Source organism: Crinia signifera, chromosome 1, assembly GCF_055691185.1.
Source record: "Crinia signifera chromosome 1, ASM5569118v1, whole genome shotgun sequence".
Classification (NCBI taxonomy): Eukaryota; Metazoa; Chordata; class Amphibia; order Anura; family Myobatrachidae; genus Crinia; species Crinia signifera.
In genome coordinates this window covers 377,688,833-377,707,680 of record NC_139217.1, presented here as the reverse complement: position 1 = coordinate 377,707,680, position 18,848 = coordinate 377,688,833, and the positions used below count along the sequence as shown (strand labels likewise).

General features: G+C 44.1%; 1 protein-coding gene across 2 annotated transcripts in view; it reads right to left on the bottom strand.

Annotated features, from left to right (window-relative positions):
• The window catches only part of PTPN11 (protein tyrosine phosphatase non-receptor type 11), a 71,769-nt gene that overhangs the window by 24,420 nt on the left and 28,501 nt on the right, over positions 1-18,848 (bottom strand). For both annotated transcript variants that reach the window (XM_083151439.1, XM_083151438.1), the window contains exons 5-12: positions 18,396-18,512; positions 17,261-17,374; positions 13,657-13,753; positions 12,085-12,164; positions 11,793-11,951; positions 5,077-5,208; positions 3,349-3,503; positions 2,899-2,966 (exon numbers count right to left, since the gene is read on the bottom strand). In XM_083151439.1, the coding sequence (XP_083007565.1) occupies positions 2,899-2,966; positions 3,349-3,503; positions 5,077-5,208; positions 11,793-11,951; positions 12,085-12,164; positions 13,657-13,753; positions 17,261-17,374; positions 18,396-18,512 (922 nt within the window). The remainder of the gene's footprint in view (positions 1-2,898; positions 2,967-3,348; positions 3,504-5,076; positions 5,209-11,792; positions 11,952-12,084; positions 12,165-13,656; positions 13,754-17,260; positions 17,375-18,395; positions 18,513-18,848) is intronic.

Sequence of the window (18,848 nt, the reverse complement as noted above, 5' to 3'; positions counted from 1 at the left end):
TATTGAAAGAAGGTTCACAAGTAAGTGGCCAAAATGGGAACGATCCAATTGTTTGTCTCAAGCACATTTAATACTATGCTCAAAAATAATTTGATTAATATGCACGAGAGCCTAATAAATCAATTAATCCAAGTACACATCAAAACGATCCTGCCTAGGTCATTTCCGGCCAAAATTTAAAAACATATGGGCCCGTTCTTTCAGTGTGAACCCATGATTTGCGCTCCATTGGTCAATAGTATTTTAGACAGGTTTTGCTAAACTCCGTCTAGTTGAACAGGACTAGCGTGAAAATGGGTGCCCAAAATTTTTTTATAATTTGCTCAACCCGGTTCCCATTAATTATACTGGTGCCCAAAATAATTAATTCCCCCGTAAACTCTGCTGTAAACGGATTACCATTGTCAAGTAGATGGTCGAAGGCAAGATAGTATTTTAGGTGGCTGTGAACAAAACTTTGAAGTAATTTGAAGGCAAAGGGGAAAACAAAAATAGGGCAATATTTGGAGAGCGACTTGGTCAGGAGATGAAATGTCAAAGATGAAGTAGAAGGATTAGTTTAAGATTTTCTCATTTCTTTTGACTGTAGTAATAAAAAGAAAGTTTTGTATTGGGGCATTGCTGGTACTGGAGAAAAAGCTTTCAGTCAAGTATGCGTAGGATTTTTGTTTGATTTTAACAAATAATTAATGGAGCACTTGGCCAGCCTTAATTATAGATCACATTGAATGTGCAGCGATATTTTAGGACAAGCTCTTATTTCAGACAGTCTATCCAAAATAATATTGATTGTAGCAGGAACGGACATAGCTGCCTACAAATAATACTGTGCAAAATGATATACTGCTAAATTTTCAATTTTTTCCAATCTAGCGTGTTTAGGGACATTCCTTGAGACAGAATAGGATTTGTTTAGCAAGTTCCATTCCATGAATAAGGTTAAATAATAACTCCAGAGCTGTCTTTCTTATGTTGTAAGTAAAGCTGGGTACACATATGTACAATTTCATTTTTCTTGCGACCGTTCGATCGACCGAATACACGTTCGGCCGTCCGAAACATACGACCGATCTGCGCGTACACATATGTACAATTTTACTTGCGACGTCCGATGTACACCCGTCCAAACAATCGCAAGAAAAAGATTGTACCACCGTACACACTCTCCCGTTCTGGCTATTGGCACGATAAAAATGCACACAACATTATCATAATGGGCTGGATTAAAAGAGCATACCAAAACGAGGCGTGATCACGGAACAAAGAATCGTTCGTGTAGTACAGTGAATAGAGCCGTGACTATTCAGATCATTGCTAGCTGTACAGGATATACGTACGTACGTTCGTCTATCGGTGCATTTGGGCCTTTTTAATTATGAGCTTGAGGAGAAGGAAGGCTCGTGCGTGCATTTTGTGGGACCGCTTTCCACTACATACACCACCATGTTCAAATGTGTTTTATGTTTTTTGGGTGGGTGTTCCTGCTACACCTTCACGTGGCACTTATGTCATGGCAAGCACCTCACTCTGTTCAGGTCCAACCACCGTTTTACCTCAAATAAACAAAGTGTTCACAGTATTTTTTGTCAGTATTTCTTAATAAATGTTAAGTGTTTATGCAGAACAATGAACATCACATATCTATCTATCTATCTATCTATCTTCTATAACTATATCTGTCAGGAATGCACACACAACGATTATTTATTTCAAAAGGAATGCACACACAACGAATATTCTTTAACAGCATGGCGCGGAAAGTACGGGGGAGAAGACTTCCTGTTGTTTACATGCTGCGCTGATGGAGGGATGACGCAGCTAGTGAACACCCACATGGGCGTGCTGCTTTTGGGAGGAATGATCGCAGGAACGGGCTGCATATCGAACGAACGTGCGTACACATGTCACTTTTCTTTCGATATGGAGCCGTCCTTTCGGAAGAATATTAAGCAGCAAAGAACCTGCGACCGACCGACCGTGGACGGCCAAGGGCATTTTTGGCCGTTTATCGATCGCAACGAAGGGATCGGGACAGCGTACACATATATACAATCGAACGGCCGTTCGTCCGCAGATCGGAAGAACGGCCCGACGATTGTACATATGTGTACCCAGCTTTAGTTAATGCTTAAAGTTGATTCTAGTAAATGCTAAAAGAAAGTTAGTAATTGTTGCCAAAAAAAAATAAATTACAATCTACTTGTGACAGAGCAGGACTCAGACAAAACACAGATGGTAACAGAACATTAAAGTTCTATAAACCTAGATCAGGCTGGGCTCTGGTTATGCACGTGCAGGGTGAGCAGACACAATGGTTTAATAATCTGTTAATCTCAACATTTTTACATTTGTTCTATTGTATAATTGACAAAGTGTTACATTGGTTCTGCTTTCAGACCCCAAAACTGGCTTTGACCCTGTATTTGAAAACGTTTCCAAAAACAGGTCTGCCAGGTAAAATCCCTTTCACACCGCATCTCTTAAACGGTATATTACCGTTTAAGTGCGTTTTTTGGGCACTGGCAGACCGTTTTTTGGAAACTTTCCAAATACAGGGTCAAAGCCAGTCTTCAGCGCCCGCCCGCCCCCCCCCCCCCCCCCCCACGGGTTAACACACACAACACCCCCCCTAGGACTAACAACCCACCCAATATGTGTTTAAGAGCACCCCCCCCCCCCCCTGCATTGTGTTTAAGAAACCCCCCCCTCTCTGCACGTTACATCTGCCCCACCTGCAGTGCAGCATGTTTTTTTCCATTAGCAAACCAAATGTTCTGTGCGATCAGGTCTGAATTAGGCCCATTACTTGTTTACCACTACTGGGAGATGGTATCGAAAATACACCTGGCAATATCATATTTCCTGGTAGCAGCAAATTGCTGAGGAAAACACACTCACCTTTTTCTCGGATGACATCGATGAGGATATCAATCACAATAAAAGTGCCCGTACGTCCTATTCCTGCACTGTTAATAAAGAAAACAGCAACACAGTAAGCAAGGCAGTCACAGAGTGTCACAGACAGACTTATTGTTAAGATTGAACAATACCAAACTCCAGCTGGCAGCACATAAATCCCTGTCTAGAATACAGGAATATGCCAACATTATAGTTTGCCATTGTTGTATTAGAAATGAAAGTCAGGTACACAGAGAACTCCAACAACCCACTCCAGTAAAGAAAGACATATTCATAGTGTTGGATGCTAGCTATCACATTTACATGACTTCTATAAGAATAATTGTTGTAATTATCGCCATATAGGAGAGAATAACTTACCCAATACATAATAACAGATTAATGCACATTTGTGAATTAAAAATGAATATGAAATAATATGTGCATTACCTGCAGTGAACGACTACAGGACCAGGTTCAGTAATACTATCCTGCTTGTGATGAACCTCTTCTAAAAAGTCCAGGACACCACCAGGATCGGTAGGAACTCCGTGATCTGGCCAAGTTTTGAAATGGTATTGCCATACAGTTCTTTCAGTGTTCCCCTAGTCAATAAAACACATATGTACATAACGTTCAAGTTTGGAATGTTCTTCATAAGAACAGAAGTAAAATTGGCCTTAAACTAAATGTTCACGATGGGACAATGAGGTCTCAGTTGGGGGTGCTAGGTTAATAGCCCCACCAGTCACAGTATAATCCTATATATACATGATACCTGCTATTTCAACCTGAGGGTTCTATATACCTTCTTTTTGTGGGAGAGCTGGGGTTCACCCAGATTAGTTCATTAGTTTTTTGCCCCATGTTCTTCTTATAGGGGGTGGGTTTAATTAGATAGGGTACTTGTGTAGTTTCACGGCGCCAGCATCGCCACGAAATATGTCCAAAAAAGTAACTTAACTCCATGCCAACATGGATAGTTCATACCTCCACTATCCATGTTGGCATGGAGTAGATTTTAAATAGCGTGGCGAGCGTAGCGAGCCACCGAGCCCGCAGTGTGGGCGAGCGAAGCGCACGGCGCTTGTGGGCGAGACTCACAAGCTGGCGCCGTGAAACTACACAAGTACCTTAGATAGTTGGGTAGTTACTGAACTATCCTTAAATAACAGGGGATAGTATAAATATATACACATCTGGTTACTATATGTGCCCTCTATACCTACATGATGTTACAAATATTGTGGTAAATATATTCTTTGCATCTTGTCTGATTTACACTACAAAGACATTTTTCATGTATTTTATTTTTGTTTATGTTCTTTTATTATGTTTCTCTAAAAATCAATAAAAAGTATTGAATTTAAAAAAAAAAAAAAATGGCCTTTAACTGGGAATATCCAGAAAGCGATTGGGTTACAGCTCATATCTTAAAAAACAAAACAAATGGATGATCACACTCATTTGTCAGCTCCATCTACAGAATTCCCTTTCTGAGCACTTACAGAGGGATATGGTCACTAGGTCGACAGGGACATTAGGTCGCCATGGGGATGGTCTACGTGGAGTCTTTTCTTAACCAACATGTGCTAACAGGTGGTATTTCATGCCCTACCATCCACGAAGGCCTGGTGGGAAAATAAGAAAGTGTGCCGAGCGTAGCAACGCGGTGCACTTTTTAGCGTCCGTGTGGTCTGTCGACGTTCGGGCCAAAATAAGAGTGAAAACCCTATGGTGACCTTTTGACTGTCAACCTTCCGCATTTCAACCTAATAACCCATGTCGACCTTCAGTTATGTTGTCCTAATGCTTGTAGACCTAATGTCTGTCTATGCTATCATCCATACCCCTTACAGATGGGGCCGCCAGCACACCAGATTTCAGTATCTGGCGGAGTACAAGCGTCTCACATGCTCGTGCGACCATTGCCAAGAATGGGGCGCGCAAGCGTCTCCGGCACACGCGCGCCCCATTCACCGGCTGTTGAATCCTCTTCTGGATTCAGGGATGGTATCTAATCAGCACTTGTACACTTAAAACCTATGTTATGTAGAATTAGGTTTGTATTGTTTGCATAGATTGCACAAAAGTAACTAACTTGGGTGAGTAAATAAACCAAGCTTTTTGAAGCAATATAAGGGAATAGCCCCTCCAAAAATACAACTAACTACTTACTTGTCCTACTTGTGACAGTTTGAGCTCTCTTAACATATAGTCATGTGCCGGTGTTTCTTTGACATTTCTCACACGCATAACCCCATATTCCTTTAGGGCAAACTCCTCTGGCCAGTATTTCACACATTTACTCTGCAAAATAGAGAAAACTAGCTTTAAAAGTTCATCAACAGCAATTTCGAATATAAATTCATGATTCAATTAACTATTAGCTACATTTTTATTATACACAGGAACCTCTTCAGCCACAGCATTTCTGCGCATTTGCATACGCCAGGTGCGTGTGCACACACTCAAAACAGCGGGTGGGGGGGGGGGGGGGGGGCGCGAGGGTGGATAGTTGCACCCATGAGAACACCCAGCCTTTCATGGGCATTACCATGGAAAAAGGGATTTTTTTAAGAACTTACCGTTCGAATCCCTTTCTCTGATATGGTCCTGGTGACACAGCTCAACATTGGGATGTAGGAGGGTCCGTAGGAGCCAGGCACCTATCCTAAAGCTTTTGGAGGGTAGGCTCCTCCCTTCTGCATCCCAGACTCCTCAGTTCAATCTTTCAAAGCCACTGGAATACAATAACTCAGTACAAACGCCTGCACATATTATATGCACAATTTCAAAAATAACTTTTCAACCATATATAACATGAAACATCATGAACACTGGCATACTTACTGAGCATAAGGGAGGGATTACTGTGTCACCAGGACCATATCAGAGAAAGGGATTCGAACGGTAAGTTCTTACAAAAATCCCTTTTTCTCTTTCAACGGTCCTGGTGACACAGCTCAACATTGGGACTTTCCAGAGCCGGTCCTTTGGGTGGGTACGCTCAGGTCTGCAGCTCTCATCACTGCTCTCCCGAATGATGCGTCCTCCGACGCGAACTCATGGAACCTATAGAATTTGGCAAAAGTGTGAACAGATGACCAAGTGGCGGCCCTGCAAACCTGCTCAGCTGTGGCCCCATGTCGAACCGCCCAAGAGGTGGCGACCAACCTGGTGGTATGCGCATTAATCCTGGCTGGCACAGGCCTACCAACCTTAGTATATGCAAAGGCAATGACAGAACGCAACCACCTAGCAATGGTCTGTTTAGAGGCAGGCCAACCAATCTTGTGCACATCATACAAGACTAGCATCATACAATCTTCCTGACACCCTTCACCCTGTCCACATAAATGCGCAAGGCGCGCACAACATCCACATTCCTCAATTTGTCCCTTTTTCTGGAACCCTCTGGGGGTTGAAACACAGGCAGAACTATCTCCTGATTCAGATGAAAAGCAGAGACAACTTTTGGCAAAAATTGGGGTACTGTTCGAAGAACAGCCCTGTCATCATGAAAAATAAGAAAAGGAGACTAGCATGACAACGCTCCCAACTCTGATACTCTCTTTGCTGACGCAACAGCCAACAAAAATACAAGCTTCCATGTAAGGAACTTAAGGTCAGCCGACCTCAGCGGCTCAAAGGGCGCCTTTTGAAGACACTCCAGTACCAGCGATAAATCCCATGGAGCCACTGGTTGCTTGTAGAGAGGTTTAAATCGTGAAACCCCTTGCAGGAACGTTTGCACCTCCGGTAGCAAAGCTATCCTTTTCTGGAAATAAAATCGACAAGGCCGATATCTGTACCTTAAGTGATTGAAGGCTTAACCCAGACGAAAAACCATCCTGCAAAAACTCCAACAATTTTGAAAGTCGAAACCGCGATGTATGCGACTTCTGCCTTTCACACCACCTAATATAGGTCTTCCAGACCCTATAATAGTTTGCTGAAGACACTGACTTCCAAAACTTCCAAGAAACCCTTGTTCTTCAACATGGCGGTTTCAATAGCCAAGCAGTCAAATTTAGCCGAGCTGAATCCATGTGTAAGAACGGCCCTTGGTTTAACAGATCTGACCTCAGAGGTAGACGCCACGAGTCCACAGACAATCTCTGAAGCCTCGAGTACCAGGACCTCCTTGGCCAATCCGGGGCTACTAGAATCACCGGAATTCCTTGGGACTGGATTCTTTTCAATACTCTCGCCAGCATTGGAAACGGCGGAAAGGCAGAAAGCAGATTCCCCTCCCAGGGAAAAGTCATTGCATCCACTGCTTCGGCCCGTGGATCTCTTGTCCTGGCATAGAACCTGGGCACCTGATAATTTAACCTCGATGCCATCAGGTCCACCTCCGGAGTTCCCCACTTCAGTGTAATCTGATGAAACACCTGTGGGTTCAGGCTCCATTCCCCTTCTAGCAGCTCCTCCCTGCTCAGGAAATCGGCCTCGATATTCTCCACCCCCGGGATGAATATCGCTGACAACGCTGGAACATTCTGTTCCGCCCACAAGAAGATCCGGGAAACCTCCCACATGGCCAGCTTGCTGCGTGTGCCTCCCTGATGATTCAGGTACGCCACAGCCGTGGCGTTGTCGGTCTGACTCTTTAAAGGAAGACCCTGCAATCTTTCTCCTGCCAGAGATATCACTTTCCACATAGCCCGCAGTTCCAGGATATTGATCGGCAAGGCAGACTCCTCCGAGGTCCATAAGCCCTGGAGGCGCAGGTCCAAAACCACTGCCCCCCAGCCCCTGGGACTGGCGTCGGTAGTGACTACCAGCCAGTCCCAGGACTGCAGAGACCGACCCCACTGAAGGGAATCCACCTCCATCCACCAATGCAGGGAAGACCGTGTTTCTGGAGACAACACTATGAGCTCTGACTTCATGGTCTGAGTATTCCTTGACCAAGATGTTCCACTGGAACACTCGAGAGTGGAACCTGGCGAACTGTAGCGTCTCGAAAGTCGCCACCATTTTCCCCAACAGTTTGAGACACCTCCAAACCGATGGGCTCTGAGACCCCAGGATCTCCCGCACCAAGGAGGCCAGGTCCCTGGCCTTTGTCTCTGGTAGGAATACCCGATGAAGATGGGTATCCAGGACACATCCCAGGAACTGGAGTCTCTGTAATGGCACCAACTGAGACATTTGTAAATTTAAAAGCCAAACGTGAGCCTGCAAAAACCTGATGGCTTCTGCCAAGTGACTCTGCAACCTTTCCACCGACTCTGCTTTGAACAGCAGGTCGTCCAAATACGGAATCACAGTGATTCCCCTTAGTCGGTGGGCCGCCGCCATTACTGACATTATTTTGGTGAATACCCTTGGCGCTGTGGACAGACCAAAGGGCAACGCCTGGAATTGCAAATGCAGGTCTCCTATCACAAACCTCAAGAGAGCCTGATTTTCCGGATGGATAGGCACATGAAGATATGCGTCCTGGACATCCATGGACGCCAAAAATTCTCCCTGGTCCAGGCTTAGCAGCACAGACCGTAGAGATTCCATCTTGAAATGGTCTACCCACAGATGGAAATTCAAGGACTTTAGATTTAAGATTGGTCTGAAAGACCCGTCTGGTTTGGGCACCAAAAACAAAAGAGCAACACGGAGCCGCGACTCCTTTGGCAGTGGTGTAGGATTGAATCTTCTCAGAGAAAGACCTTTGAAGGGAATTCTGTAACCCTGGGATACAATGTCTAGCACCCAGGAATCCCGGCCCAACAATGCGTCCCTGAACCATCTCAGACACACACCCCCCCCCCACCTTGACCACCGCTGGGGTATTCCCCAGGTAGTCATGCTGAGGGCTTGTCCTCTCCTTTGGTGCTTGGTTTCTTATGAAAGGAACCGAATTTTGACGCCTTGCCCCTGGAGGACTGAAACTTTCCCCTAAAAGACTGTCCTCAAAAAGGACGCACCCCCTCTAGGGGAGGGCCGAAAGGACGGCCTAAAAGCAGAAAACCTTGAGGCCTGCTTAGCTGCAGGAGCCGGCAGGAAGGTACTTTTGCCTCCCGTGGCCTGCTTAATAATCTCTTCCAGCTCTGAACCAAACAACAGCTTTCCTTTAAAAGCGAATGCCTCTAAGGCCTTTTTTGATTCGTTATCCGCCTCCCAGGCTTTAAGCCAAAGCACTCTCCTGGCATTGACGGACACTGTGGAAACTCTGGAAGCCATTTTGAGAGCTTCCTCCTCAGCCTCAAGCACATACTCCGCAGCTGCTTTAAGCTTCTTAGCAAGCAGCAACACACATGGATCAGCATGTAAAATTGTACACAGGTCATTGGCCCACACAATCATGGCCTTAGAGAACCAGGTTGATGCTATAAGAGGGCGTAAAGTATAGCCTACCCCCTCAAATATTGCCTTGAGGTTACCTTCCAGCTTCTTGTCTACGGGGTCCTTAAAGGCTGCCCCCCCGCACGGGTAGCACCGTGGCTTTAGAAAGCCGTGCCACAGAAGCATCTACCACCGGAACTTTTTCCCAGAGGTCTGCATGAGCCTCAGGCATGGGGTATAGACTTAAAAATCTCTTAGGCATCTGCAGCCTTTTATCGGGCGTTTTCCAAGCCCCTTCCAATAAATCCTGTAAACCTTCATCCGCAGAAAAAGGTAACAGTTTCCTTACGCTGCCTTTTAAAAACACCTTTTGCAGGAGTTTTATCCTCCACCGACAAGTTCAAAGCCTGTTTCACAGCAGTAATCAAATCCTCCACCCCTGAGGCCGAGGAATCCTCAGAGTCATCACCCTGATCCCAGGGGATGTCTGTGTACTCTCCCTCCTCTTCAGCAACAAGCAATGGCACTGAATAAGACCTTTTAGGGGTCCACACAGTATCACCATCAAATTTGTCTAACAAATCATTAAACCTGCTGATCCCCTTAGCAGTATCCTGCATGACATGTAAGAAGCCAGGATCTGCCTGGGTCAGAGGCAAGGAGCCAGAGGACTGCTGAGATGATGACATAGGTCTCGGGGAAGCTACCAACACATCACTCTGCCTGTCCAGCAATTGCACTAAGGCATTAACAGACCTGCCCAGGGCACTAGCCCACGCAGGTTCCGATTGCTCTACCCTCTGGGGTTCACTCCCCATGGGTCTCACAGCAGCGCAAGTAATACACAAGCCCCCCTTGGCCATCTGCTCAGGGACAAAATTCAGTGTACAAACACTGCACGCGCTCAATGCAAGGGCTCCCTCCCCCAAAGCCACAGACTGTTGCACAGACATGATGTAAAATGAACACAGTCACAGCGCAAAATGTACAGGCGTTTTATACAGAGCCAATGTACTCAGTCATTTATCTGTCTGAAGCGTTCACAGTGGGGAAAACGATGCCCAGGAAATCCAATCACTCTGCCAGGATCTGTCAGCCAGCTCAGCTCCGCTGCAAGCGTTCCGAATGGCGCCAAAACAGAGTGAGGGAAGAGACCAAGTCCCTGCTGCTGCGGGGTCCGTGGCTTTTGGCGCCAACCACCCCCAGACAGCCGCTCCCACTGCAGGATCTCCAAGTTCCAGTGTCTCCCCCTCTGCTGGGGACCACTTGGAACATGCCTGTAACACACTGCTGTCCTCTCATATAGGAGCTCAGTGTGTAAGCTCCGCAGAAAATGGCCGCCGCCATCACGGAGCGCCTGTCTCCCATGATCCCCACCTAGCGTGAAGCCGGTTTCAGAGCGCTCCGGAGCCCAGGCAGCTTCTTAATATAAGCTGTAAGTGCTGCACAGGGAGACCAGACAGTGTCTCCCCCGTGCACAGTGAGCTGACAGGACGCGCTTCTGTCAGCTCCTGCTGCGCTGTCAGTGTGAGGATTCAGTAAGAATCCTCACACTGTGCCTACCTAGCTAGTGTAAAAGTTAATAAAATAAAAAACTCCTAACTAACTCTAATCCTTCGGCTGCTCCAGCAGCCCTTTAGAACACTCCAGTGGGCACCTAACACGAACTGGGGAGTCTGGGATTCAGAAGGGAGGAGCCTACCCTCCAAAAGCTTTAGGATAGGTGCCTGGCTCCTACGGACCCTACTACATCCCAATGTTGAGCTGTGTCACCAGGACCATTGAAAGAGAAATTAACCGATGATGTGGGCACGGTCAGCTGACATCACCAGATACCAGCTGCCGGCCCACTTCCTGACAAAAAGCCATGTATTTCTAAGGTTACCTGAGAGTAACCTTAGATGTGCATTAGCCTTCCATATCATTCGATGGACGGCGACCATCGAAGGACGTGAGTGTTCCACCACAGCCTGCGAATGGATGTTTATGTAAAACATCCATTCCCAGCCCCTGCGAACGCACGTGGCGGGTGTACCTGCATTTAGCGGGTGGCGTCTAGTGGGCTCGCAAGGCTGTGAATTTTGTGACAATAAATGAAGCTGGAATATATATGTTAGTTGTGCTTACAAACTGCTTTAAAACACGTATTAGAAAGTATAGATTGTGTAACTAAAGTGTTTCCTATATCTGGAGGGATTTAAGCTGAACCAAAAAACATTTAAGACTTGTTCAAAAATGTGGGTAATGCAATTAGTGGCAAGGTGCCATCAGAACATCTTAGGATAATGATTATGATCCACTTGTAATAAAAAACTCATGTTAAGTAAATTGTTAAGGTTCGTCAAAGCCCTTAGGCAGATCCCATCTTAATTTTGAATTTTTAGACCAGCAGCGAATGAAAGACCATTGAAAAACACAAGATGCACAGATTTCAGTTGAAACACATCACCATATAAGAACTAATATATAGGAGAATAACAATTCTCAGTCCCCCCACAGCGGGGTTGTTGTTGGCAGAGAAGGGTGAGGGACACGACTGCCTCCGTTCCCACTGTGCTTATCGATCTCGGGATATTGATGAATATTATATAGATGACACTCACCTTGCCTCGTTCTACTTCCTTTGTCGTCATGACGATAACCCTGGAGTTCTCTTGGAAAACCATTCTCCAGAAATCATTCACTGTATTTTGCAGGCAGCCCTGAGTAGCAATATACCGTTTCTTGGGTTTCAAATTGTTGCATTTTGTTTCAAATTCAGGCTGATAAAAAGTGTTTGAAAGGAAAGAAAAAAAGAAACAAAAAGGAAATTACAAATGACTGGCTTTGGTTATTTCATCCATGCTTTTCAATCATAGAGATAGAGCTGTATTTAAACATAAGGGCTGTTCTCACCATTATGGTATTGGCATTGATGTAATCAGAGACCTGCTCGTTAGGGTCTCCATCATGAAGAATAACCCTTGTGTGATCAACTGTATTGAAAGAAAATCAGGAGTAAGGTTATAAATATTTTGAGTGTATATTCTTAGGACTTCAGGCCATATTCAATTAGCCGCAGGAGGATAGTCTTGAGAGTTAAAGCTCAGCGCTATTCAATTTTAAGCAAATTTCCTCCAGCTTTAAACCTAGGACTAACACGCATTAACCCATTGGTTCCGGGTTATGTGTCCAGAGATATGGTTTAATGAGCTTGCAGTGGCTGCAATAGGGCAAAGAGTTATTTACTGTTCATAGGGTGCAAGCAGGAACCCAAGGTAAGTTCAGCCTGTGGGCTTATCGGGAGCTGCAATTGAATAACACTAGCACTGCAACCAGCCTCCGAAAAGCCATGCAACTAGGTGAATATGCCCCTACACGTTTGAAGCAGTAACTGCCAGAAATATACAGGTTTGCTCAAGGATAAAATACCTCTAACTCCTCCCTTATGGAAGTACCTGGCCAAAACAAAACTATATTTTGTACAGTCACATTTTTCCTTTAATGAGACACATTATAAAGTCTTGATTGAGCCTGAAATAGCTTCCCCCCTTTACTTGGCATTTAGGGCCTGGTTCTGGTTGGCTCGGTAAGTAGCAAAGATCGCAGCTTATCGAGTGCCAGAGAGGCCGCCCTGAGGGGATCTGTAATGAAGACGCACCCCCTCGCATGCCATTACATGTCGCCGACCATCAAATGATTTCTCCTGCCTTTTTAAATAAAAAGTCAGTCTCAACTGACTTATTTGCAGGCGCTGGGCAGACAGGGCCTCCCGCAGGCATCAGCCCACCCACGTTGCCATGGAAACACCCAGCAGTTTCATGGGGACGTCCATAAAACGCTGGGTGTTCCCATGGCCCAGCGCCGCCACCGCCACTCACTCCACACTGTGAATAACCCTGCGAGCGAGGAACTCACAGCGGCCAATTGCAGTTGGGGTTTGCAATGGCCAAATTCGGCTCACCACGTGATTCAGAATCGGCAGCCCCTTAGTGCTCATTGCCTGATAGCTGCATGCATGTTGTATAGTCACAATGTGCAAGCTCACCAGGTGTCACTCTTCAGCTCTGTAAGAACACTCAATTATCACAGAGCGCAGCAGGTTTTCTTGCGTTGAAGAATATGAAATTTAGTAATGTGCATTTTCTAGAAAACATCCTATATAATAAAAGGCTAAGACTACTCCCATGGGGAGGGGGTTAGAGCGATGCGCCATTTGGCTGCTCACAACTGGTGACATTACAGCTACATTGTTCTGTCCAGGGCTAGTAACTGATTATTTGATTATTTTTACATTAAAGTCTTTGGGAAAAAAATAATAACAAAATAAATAAAGAATAAATTAAGCCGCTGGAATATATAAATTTCATTATTCCCACATGACAGCCCTTAACAGACAAGTCAAGACAATAGTGGAGTTTCTTGAAGGATTTAGAAAGCCTGAAAGTCTGATAGACCTACACAGAAACACACCGATACTATACTCACAAGGTAAAATATTCTTATAACGATTTTTGTTCTTGTTTTCGGGCCTCTGTCCCTCTTTCCGACTGTACAGCAGTTTGCATTCTTGTTGTTGCAAAGTCTGAAAATGAGAACAAATGAACAGAACTCATTTTTGCAATAAACATTTATCTTTTTCATTTATAGCAGATGCTTTCGGCTTTCTCTCCACCTGCCGCAGCTACATCTCCAGACTGAGCAATTACCTGTCAGTCAGTCACAATGAGGTCTGTTGTCAACGTGTTCCTAAAATACACATCTCTCTTGAGGATGGTATCACCTTACGCACGGAGACAAAGTGAAAATAGCCTCAGCGCCAGATTAGCATCAGCATTTTGTTTCAAGGCCCCTCATATCATTGCAAAATTATTTTGATCATTCATTAGAAATCTGTTTTTATATGTACGCTCGAGAAGAGTGCAACATTTAATGAAAATTAAAAAAAACACTGCTCAAGATCTGCAGGCCTTACGTTAAAGAGACCTAGAAATAACTTTAAAAGATTTACGAAGAAACTTTCTGGCGTTACCAAGCAACAGAAGTAGTGATGCAAGTGCACAGTTTCTGACAGTATGAGGTCTCCACGAAGTAACAGACAAGTACCTGTTTGCATACAGGATATTTTTAGTGTCTACCATCCATTAAGTGCTGAAAGATTGCACACAGCGTGGAACAACCTTCAGATTGTATTTGTCAAGGGACCAGGCAATCAGAATAGGGAAAGATGCATGGTGTGCTCTTGGCAATATACAAGATACCATTTTTAATAAACTGCTTAATACTACAGCAGAACAAAATTTAGGGTCCTCCAGTTCCTGTACTTTACATTGGAGGAAAATGTTCTAGAAGAACAAATGGTAGAAAATAGAATGGTTTCCTGCAGAGTCACAATCAATAACCATTTTACTCTTCAATCAAAGTATGCCGTGAAATGAATAACTGCAAAAGAAAACTACAATATTACATATGATTCCACCAGTACCTTTACATGAAGAGGTTTTATGCCCATTCATGCAGATTGACTTAAGATTTAGGACGGTATCCAATTACCTATGGTCACTGACCGCAGGTAATTACTTCACCGTGGGTTATACAATCAGACCACTATATGCTGGTGTGAGCCACAACTTATTGTAGAGTTTGTACACATTCCACTGAACCCGTATGTTTAGGGGAGGAATGGTTTGGTAGTGTGACCAGAATCGAATAGACTGACAAAATAGTATCAGAGAAAAATGGGGGGGGGGGGATTCAGAAAAAGTTTTTCACTCCCAATGTTTTATCACAAGTAATTCTATACCCCCTTAGGCTGGTATTTAAATGGCACCAATAATTTACCACTCTGCAAAAGTTGACCAAGATAGCCCAATTGTATAATCAGGCTCTCCCAGTTACAGCCTTTTTCATTGTTCTGCAGATGACACCATTTCAGACTATAAGTAAAGGGGATACGGGATAAGTTCCCGTACACGTGCTTTCGTGATTGCAGCCACAAGAAAAATTTATTTATTATGGCACTTGCTTCTCCTCCCTATGGGCAAGTGAAACAAAATCCCCCAATATTGGCGACAATTGAATTACCCTTCTGACGATCTATTAGTCATGATAATATACTCTGGCTATTTGAATTCCCATGTAATACTAGCCAAATTGTAATATGTTGAAAATATGACCCCAATCAATATCTGACAGGAATTAAACATCGATTTTGACACAAAACAACTAATTTGAGAGTGTGTGAAACAATCACTTGAGCAAACTAACTGGTCCCCTAATAATTTGATCATTCAGCCAAGGCGGAACTATTCAAACTGTTGTCTATATGTGGCAACATTTTACAAGGATAGGTTTGTTCACTGTAGGAGGGTGACCCATCCCTGCTGAGTGATAGGCTTAAGCATGATTTCTCAGCGCACACAGCATCGCGGGTGAACCACGATGTGTGCTGAGTGGGACTATTGTTTATAGGCAAAGCCCTGCGATCTAGCAGGACATCCAGTGGCTTTCCCTGCAGGCGATAGTGATGCTCTGAACTGCGCTTTACCACCGCTGCAGGGCATACACACGGAGCAATCAGCGCTCCATTTCTAAGCAACCTAGTCAGATCGCTTACAAATGGCACTGAATTGTCCCTAGTGTGGCCCCTTTTTGGGCTATTTCACATGCTCCGGCTCCTGCCGGGTGGCGAAACCCCGCACAACTAGGAAGCCGTGCCGCACACAGCAGTTTACAATGGTGGGGATGTTTACAGCCTGGCAGCCGTCCCTTCCAGTGTTGGGATCCGGGTGCAACCAGGTGGCCGGGCCATGGCCGTCCCGTGTGAATGGACACAATCGTGTCCATTAACAACTACTGTGTGCGGCACGGCATTTGGCCGTGCAGGGTTTCGCCGCCCGTAAGGAGCCGGAGCATGTGAAATAGCCCATACTCTATCTACACAAGTTCAACAAATTCAAACCAGACATTAGTGAAAAATTCTGATTCATTTTTGGTTTATTGTGCAATTGTATGTTACTGCTGATACCACAGACCCCTATAATTGAAAAATCTAATTAACCCTTTCCCAAGCTCCACAGTACTTTCTTTTCTCGCCTCTCACTTGTTATTGTTTTCTATACTAATCTAATAGTCTGTTTTAATTCCTTTCCTAACCTTTTGGTGCATAGTACAAAAAGAAAATTATATGCAATTAGCAAGTCACAATTCCTCACATTCCACTTTTCCATAAATGGAATGTACAAGAGGAATTGGTAGTAAATTGGTATAAAAATGACCAGGCTATCTGATTGCAGTGACTGAATACAAAACACTGGCATGACCACTAAGGTCTAGTCTTTCACAGGTTCCAATTATGCAGCACTACACCCTGCCTCAGACACTGCAGCAATAGACATTAAAGCACAGGCAGTGCAGTGCTTTCTTGGATAGACTACTGCAATGCCACAAGGGGAGTAAAGCGTAAAAGAGGAGAAACTAAAAGTGACAATACCAACTATCTTGGGATCTCACAAACTATTTACAACTAAAAACATACATCTTTGTGTGGGTACTGGAAAGGAAGGCCTCACTTCTCATTCATTTCCATCACTTACTTGCATTGCACATAAACTAGCAGAATAAATACGTTTGACATTTATGAATTGATGAGAAATTCGGTCTACATCATTGGTTATATAACATTTCAGAACCAAAAACTGCAAACAATGAAAACATATTTTCAAAGGATATTCCATCATGTTTACTGTAGCTTCGCCATCATGAAGAAGACACACAAGGGGAGCAAATGCTACATCTGTGAGTAGATCTGCTGTCCTTATGCAATATTATAAACATTGTTAAGCGGTACACTACTTGGTATAAAACAATGTTATGTAACTGGCGGGAGAGTTAAGCAGTGTTACTAGCCAGACATACCCAGAGAGCTTTAAACAGGTGTATATTGAACTATGCACAGAAGGCACTGGAGCAGGTCTGGGTAGGTCTTCGTATAAACTGCAGAAGGCAGACTTTGCTTGCAGTTTTTGGAGGTGGATGCATAATCAGCCTATTGTAACATGCAGATAAATGCACAATGTGGCTACGTACATACCTCAAATTCTTCCCAAAATCCCTGCTTAAATTTATCAGCGGTTTCCGCAGGTTTACTCAGCTCCTTCACTCGGCTCTCAATTTCTGCTGCATTTATACGCGTTGTATTTAGAGGCTGTAAGGAGAACAACAAATTATGAGTCACATTTATGTAGCTTTCACATCACATAAAACATTTTGAAACGTTTTGAAAAACTGTAATTTTAAATGGTATTTTAAACGGGTCTAGTGTTCATATTGCAGCAGATTACCATTTAAAAATACAGTTTAAGTACCATTCACATCACCAGTCAAGCCGTTTAACCTCTGAACACGTTTCTACCCACAGCTTATTTCCTGGTTCAGGGAAGGGACACAAGACAAGGGACAGCCTATCACAGTGCTCTAACCTTTATTTTTTTACTAAATACCATTTCAGTGCCATTCAGACAGCACAAAAAACGGATCTGAATTGGCTTTAAAACGGGTAGGACTCTGCTTTTTAAATGTGTTGAAATACCAGTTAACTTTAAATGGTATTTCAACTATGACACTTTCACACTGCAGCCTTAAACGTTTTAAAAGGCAAAAAAACGGCAATATACCGTTTTAAAAGTGTGATGTGAAAGCTACATTTTACAGGAGTATGGGTCATTAGGTAAACACGGGTCATTAGGTAAACACGTTTTAGGTTGACAGTCATTAGGTCATTAGGGGGGGTTATGTGGTATTAGGACACTGTAGAAGTGTACCACTATCCAATGCTTCAGGCACTATTATATTCCCCTCCACATCCACTGGGATGGTAAAGCTTCTCATGTCAACCTTTTTGCTTGTGTTGACCTTTTTCAGGTGTCAACCTACTGCCTGTCAATCCATTGTGGTGAACATAATGACTATACACCTAGACACTGTCAACCTGACGACCGCATTCCCATATACAGTCCGGTTACGGCTGCTTCTTAGAGCCAGATGTATCAAGCTTCAAAACGTGATAAAATGGAAAGTGATAAACAGTCAGCCAATCTGCTCCTAACTGACATGCTGGGTTTGAAAAATGACAGTTAGGAGTGGATAGTTATTTATCACCACTTTATCATTTTTTGAAGCTTGAAACATCTGGGACCTTAATGAGCAGTCCAAACTTTTTTCTGTACCTGTTTGAGCTGTAGAACTGTCCCTAGTGTCTCTACCATTGGATTCTTCTTATAGTGTTCAACCAGGTCAGTCAGGGAGTCAAACTTCTCTCCACCTCCAACATCATATTTCAGTTCCTAGCGAAAAAAAAAGAACCTTATTGATTCAAGACTAAATTGAAATTTGCATAATTGTTTGACAAGCTTTGCTGAAAAACAAACTTCCATACATTTTCTAGAAGACTTGACTTAAGGGGCATACGGACGTGGTGACTTAAAACAAAAGCCAAACATGCAAAGGTCAAGTAACTTTTTCCCTCTGTTTTGAAGCTTGTCTCCAGAAATGCAGAGACCAACCCAGGAATTAAATTCCAGGCACATTCCCAGGTTGGGCCCCGTTTACACATGCTTTTGAAGCATCCCAGGTCTGCACCTTTCATACTGAACCCGGGATGACCCTACATTTATAGGAGA